The sequence below is a fragment of the Marmota monax genome, unplaced genomic scaffold (genome assembly GCF_021218885.2).
Source record: "Marmota monax isolate L192 unplaced genomic scaffold, Marmota_monax_Labrador192_F-V1.1 WCK01_AAM20220418_F8-fsc01247, whole genome shotgun sequence".
In the NCBI taxonomy this organism is placed as follows: Eukaryota; Metazoa; Chordata; class Mammalia; order Rodentia; family Sciuridae; genus Marmota; species Marmota monax.
The window spans coordinates 22,042-27,973 of NW_026694910.1; the positions used below are offsets into that span (position 1 = coordinate 22,042).

Below are 5,932 nucleotides of genomic sequence, written 5' to 3' on the forward strand. Positions count from 1 at the left end.
TTAGGAATTTGTTTCCCCACATCTTCTTCAGGTTCCTAATTTACAACATTTCTCAGTGCCTAAAGCAAAGTACGTATTCAGCAAATTCTTATTAAATAAAAGAACACATTGCTTGAAGCTTTTCCATGAAACTTTATTACCTCCACACCCACCAGCACACAAATTGTGATTTTGAAGATGTTGCTCATCTCAGGCTGTCACCTTCTGTAAGGTTGTCTTTTGGCATCTATTTTGCTACAAGAAAATGTTTAGCTGGTTTGTTGTTCATGGCAATGCCTCAGATCCTGTCTGCTAAGACACTTCTCCAAGAAAAACCTGCATCTGTATTGACCTCATGGCCCAGAGGGCAGACAGGTGGACAGAGCATCCCTATTTCTGCTTTGGTGACATCAGTTCCTGGGTAAACAGCAGGCATCTTTCTTTTTAGAGCAGTAGCCGACTTGTGTTTCCAGATAATTACAATATTCTTGACAGAGACCTTCAGCTTTCTTGCAGTTGACAACTTTCAGAGCTGGTTCAGGTTCTGCATAAGAAACATCAAAGTTAGCCTCTTAAGGTTGTCTCAGGAATTGAAGAGTGGCCATGTTAGCTCTTAAGGACAGAGTGGGAGATGGCAGTGGGTATAAAACGTCTTCCTGTCATCACACTTTCACGTTCTGAACTGTAGACACTCCAGACCTGTTGCTCCAGACCTTCTGGGTCTCCTCAGCTCTCTCGTTAGTCAAGTAGGAGGAACGGTCCTATTACGTGAAGCCCTGCTAGCTAAATGCCTGGAATTGCACTTGTGTGTATTTGTGCTAGTCTCCTTTCCCTTCCCTTGGGAGGAGAGTCAGTCCAGTAAGTCCTTTGAAATTGGAGGCCACTTCCAGAGAGACTGAGGTGAGGATAAAGCAGAAATTAAAGCTGGTGGGACCTTAATGCTGAATTTACCAGAACTCTGACAGCACCCTCATCTAGTTTTTCTTGTTTCAGGGTCAGCAATGAATCTGGGAATAAGAGTAGCCCAGAAACTAGTGTTTCCTCCAGACTTATGGATATGCAAGTGGTCCTGGGCAGGGAGGCCCCTGGAGACTGACCAGGGCTGTCCTGAGAGTCCAAAAGGGTGGCCTGGGCTGTGGTTCCATGCCACTTCCTGTTTCCTCCTCACTCAAGGAGATGGCATACAGTGTGTGCTGTGTCCCCATCCCCAGGAATCAGTCCCTGAACTCACTTCACCCCTGGCACTTAGAGGTGTCCAGTAAATTCCTGTGCAGTGAATGACCTCTGAAGTCTCCTGGAAGGAGGAGAGTGATCAATCAATAGTGTCTCCTCTGGCTGCTGTATTGCATGAACTCAGACACTACAGAAGAGCCTCAGAGAATTCACCTCCTGGTCCCACAGTATGTCCATATTTGATGAGGCCCTCAGTGATCGCTCCAGAAGAGGCTGTAAGACCTCCACAGCCCACAGTGCAGGGTAGTGCCTGCCTGTAATCCCTGCAACTTCAGAGGCCAAGGCAGGAGGCTTGCAAGTTTGAAGCCAGGCATGGCACTTAGCCAGACTCTGTCTCAAAAAAATAAAAAAAGGAGGGTTGTGGATGCAGCTCAGTGGCAGAGTGCTCTTGGATTCAATCCCCAGTGCCTCAAATGTGTGAATCCACACCCCCCCACACACACACCACATGGCCTTCCTGATAGGTAGGACGACAGAACCACACACACAACAACTACTGTCCACCCAAACCCATCCACACAGTCACCTTCCCATCTCATTCATTCAGCATTTCCTAAGTGGTGAACTTGTCACACACATTGGCACCTGACTCACCAAGAAAAGGGGGAGTTCGCGGTTGGAAGTGACGCCTTACTTGGCGATGCACCATGGGAGACCCGTTTGCTCCCTGCCCAGGAGCTCCTTCCTGGGGGCCGCTGGGGACCTCAGTGCCTGAGGAGTTCACAGAGAGGGCTCTGTGCGAGCCTGTGAAAATGCAGATGCAGAGGGGTTCAGTGCTCTCCATTCAGCAACCCACGAGGACAGGGCCCCTCTAAGGGGCAGGGACAATGGGCAATGGGATGGGGTAAGGTGGAAGAGTGCCTGGTGCTACCTGAGCGTGTGCACACTTGTGTACATGTGCATGAGTGTGTGTTGAGGGGAAGAAGAGAAGAATGGTGGTTAAAAGCTATTTGTGCAGAGACGTCTCCAATGCAGTTGTCAGGATTCCTTAAGACTTAATGTCTTCCTCCATAAGGGGTGGAGGAATGTTCCAGAAATAAGAAAACAAAGTGAAAGGAAGGACCTTCTTGCTTGGGAAATCAGTGCCATCAGCACATTCAAAGTGTCTGAGAACCCATCTCAGAGACTTCTGCCCGAAAGTTCCATCAGGAAAATGTGCTCCTGGGACTTAGGGTCTCACTGGCCAGCCTGGACTTCCAGATCTCAGCAAAGACTTTTGCGGGAGACCCTGGCTCCCAGGACATCTTTCTCTTTTACCTGGGAACAGCAGGGCCACAAGGAGAAGGCTGATGAAGGGAGGGTGGAGTCGCTGAGCCATGTCTGCCATGGGGACTGCGAGCTGAGGGCCCCAGAGTGGGCAGGCGGGTGGGTACCTTTATAGAGCTGGCCGGGTGAGTGGGCTGGGAGCATGGAGAGCTGTGTTCCCGAGTCCTCAGTCACAAAGGGCACAGAGGACACATCATATTCCCACTGTTCGCAGAACAAACACTGAGTCCTATGTTCTTCCCTCACCTTGGGTGGGTTTGGTGAATTAGAACAGAAGGACAGAGGTGGGAGGAGATGAAAGGCATGGAAAGGCGGAATAAACATGCTGTTATTCTAACACCGTCTCCCACTAGCTCTGCAGCCCCTGAAGTTCTTTAAAACAATGATACAACAAGGCCGCCATGTTGCTTCTGTGTGTCTGTGGCACCTGCTTACCTTAGTGTGGAGAATCCTGTGTGAGGACATGAACCATGTCAGGTGTGACCTGGCTGTGGGAGCTGTCACTTAGACTTGGGTTCTAGAGCTGTTCCAAAATAGTAGAAATTCTGCTCCCTGGTCTTCCTCCTCCCCGGGCTCTCTGTTTTCTTGTCCTCTCCCCTTCCCTTGTCCTCTCCTCCCTCCTTTTGTTTTAGTTTAACTGAGTCTTCCTCATGTTCCTTCCCCTTTTATTCCTGCCTTTCTTTGGCCATCTCCTGGTGATGCTTTTGGGTCCAATTCGATTCTACTAAGAAACGGTTTTATAATTGAACCTGAGTTTCTCTTGCCACCATGATGGAATGGATTCCAAGGAAAGAAAGAGATGCTCAGGGCTGAAGGGAGAGGAACCAAGTTCATTTGGAAAAGAGTAGGATCTCACAGAAGTAGAGAGTGGAAGAAGCGGATGGAGAATAGGAGGGGAGGGAGCCAGGGAACAGAGAGGTTGCATAATGGTTGCCAACACACAGCTGGGGCAGAGAAACCAGTCCTAGGTGTTACATGCTGTAGGGAGACTATGGTTTACAAGAATTCATACATATTTTATCGAGAAATAGACAAGAGGAGTGTCAGGCTCCCAACACTAAGAGAGGATAGATGTTGCAGGAGATGGCACTGCTAAAACCCTGATTGTAGGATACACACTGTACTGTACGCATGCATCCGTTATCACTGGTGCCACCTAAACATATACCACTTGGTGACAACTAAAAACAGAACAGTAGCAATTCTTGGTGGTCACAGGAACAAACATAAGTTTTTGTAAGAGTGGTACCTTTTGTCTCTGCCTGCTGCTTTTATTCTTTTTGCCTAAATTCTCTGCACTGAAAAGTGTTTTGGCCCCTTGTCAGTCCTCAGGGGATGAGTTTTTTCTCTTGGACTCAGTCCTGAGGCAGCTCCGCCCTGTCCACACCTGCTTTGAGCCTACTCTGCTGACCAGACCAGGGCCTCCCTGCTCTGTCCTAGGCAGCTCGTGGGCCCAGGGAAATGAGCGCCTGGCACCTGTGAACTCATTAGCACATTACAATCCAGATAGAAGAGTGAGAAAATCCACGTGGGAATATTTGCCTCCCTCATCTGTGATTCTTATCCAGGGCAATTGTGTTCTGGAAACAAAGAAATAGGGTGACGTGCCTTTGTTCTTGTATAGTCACAGCAGAGAGTCCAGTGGTGTGACTTGGTGTTCCCTTGGTGCTGAGGGTGAGTTTGTTCACTGCCATACACAGGGTTGGTCCAACAGGTTGTGATTCAGAGTTTAGCCCCTTTAGAGAGTGAGGGGAGGACAAGGGGCAGGGAGCAAAGCCTGGGCTCTTCAGGGTACAGGCTCATGCTGTCTACCTGGTGATGAGACAGCTTTTCTTTTTGCCTGGGGTCACCCCACCCCTGTTACTGGTGGCACCGATTCAAGTCTGTAGAAGTCCCTTGCTCTGCTGTGTTGTTATGCTGAGAAGGATGAGGTGGCCTCTCTCTAGAAAGCATCACACTGAAGTCAAGGAAGGAGGCAAAGCGCAATTGTGATGTGGAGCCAGACGCTGAGTCTGTGCTTGAGTCTGCTGTTTAGTAGGAAGGCCGGACTGCAGATGCGGAAATCATGGCGCAGGCCAGTTAAGCAACCTCCTCAAGGTGACAGCAAGTGGCAGGGGCCCTGGGCTTCTGACCTGTGAACACCCATGCTGTGCTGCCTCTGATTTGTACTGGAGGTGCAGGGTCTGGGTTGGATCTTTCCCAATAGTCTGGTGAACTTGAGGAAAGCCTTAGTCTCCACGTGTGCAGGGTGAAGAAGATGCCGTTTGCTGTGTCTCTTTCAAAAGCTTAGTGTGAGGACTAGAAGAGATCATGGATGTGAAAAGCACTGTGTAAAACAGGAAGTATGAGAATAATGAAGGGACCCCACACAGCATGAGGGGCAACCCAATACAAGCTACACCGTCCTGGAGCGTACTCTGCTCCCCACTTTGGAGTGTGGCTTCTCTGGGTATGAACAGGTTCCTGTGCCCCTGGCACCACAGAGGTGAGGTGCAGAGGTTCATCCCAACGTGCAGTTGGTCTTGCACAGTGTGTTTCAGGGGGACTAGCCGCAGACAACTCCACCATGCGGGAGGCCTTGGAGATCACTGTGCAGTGTGCGAAACTTGCAGAATCTTCTAAGAAACCAACTCTTAAAAGACACTTGTGAAACAACCAGGGCCATTTGAACACTGATCAGTTATCAGATTTTATTAAAGAAATTGTATTGACTTTTTCCCCCTTTTTTGGTAATAAGTAGAATAGTGTTCTATTTTCTAAAGAGTCTTTTACTCTGAGTTCTAAGTTCCCAAATACGTTTAGATGGACAACCAGGAAATACTGTGTCCTTCTTTGAAGTAATCTAGGAGAGGGGAGACGACCAAGGGACAAAACATGCTGACCACCTGCTGAAGCTGGACAAAGGCTGTGTGAAGCTTCTCTGTACTGTTTTGGGCACAAGGGACCCAATCTGGCCTTGGTTTCTGCACCTAAAACGTGAGGCCCATGCCACGTTCTTTGCCTGGTGGCTCACACATGACACTGTGCACATCAGTAAGGAGACATGAGCCATCACACTTTCTTTCTTCCTTATTTTAGTGGTGATTGACATTCATTGAAGGATCATCACATGGTTTGGCATGGTGGCACCTATTTCTTAGCTGAATGACTTTGTAGAGCAAAACGTTTCCTCCTATGCCATCTGTTACCCTAGAATACAGTTTGGACAGGAAAATGTGTTCACATGCTTCACTACCCACTTTCTTCACCAGTTTTCAGAATCAGGAGCAGAAAGCAGCCCAGCGCTCTCTGCTGCCCTCTGCTGGATGTGGAACCCCACAGGTGCCCACCTGGTCAGCCCACCTCAGTTCACCAGAGGTCCCTCAGGCTGCTTGTCCCATTTGCTCTCTTTTGTTTTTGTCCCCAGAGGCCTGCATTTTGAAATATAGTACATTCCAAACAAGATTCAATTAAT

General features: G+C 48.8%; 1 protein-coding gene across 1 annotated transcript; it reads right to left on the reverse strand.

Moving 5' to 3' along the window:
* Positions 1-389: 389 nt before the first annotated feature.
* LOC124080959 (sperm-associated antigen 11B-like) lies at positions 390-2,530 on the reverse strand. The gene is made up of 3 exons (XM_046427049.1): positions 2,470-2,530; positions 1,807-1,956; positions 390-523 (listed from the first exon to the last, which is right to left on the reverse strand). The coding sequence occupies exons 1-3, from the start codon at positions 2,528-2,530 to the stop codon at positions 390-392; spliced, it is 345 nt and encodes a 114-aa protein (XP_046283005.1).
* Positions 2,531-5,932: the final 3,402 nt, after the last annotated feature.

What these genes read in the sequence shown, in the direction of transcription:
- LOC124080959 (XM_046427049.1), bottom strand. Translation starts at nt 2,530, where the DNA reads ATGGCTCAGCGACTCCACCCTCCCTTCATCAGCCTTCTCCTTGTGGCC. An exon ending in TGTGGCCCTGCTGTTCCCAG is followed by an intron (nt 1,957 to 2,469) that starts GTAAAAGAGAAA and finishes GCATTTTCACAG; the next exon opens with GCTCGCACAGAGCCCTCTCT. An exon ending in GCGAACTCCCCCTTTTCTTG is followed by an intron (nt 524 to 1,806) that starts GTGAGTCAGGTG and finishes TTTCTTATGCAG; the next exon opens with AACCTGAACCAGCTCTGAAA.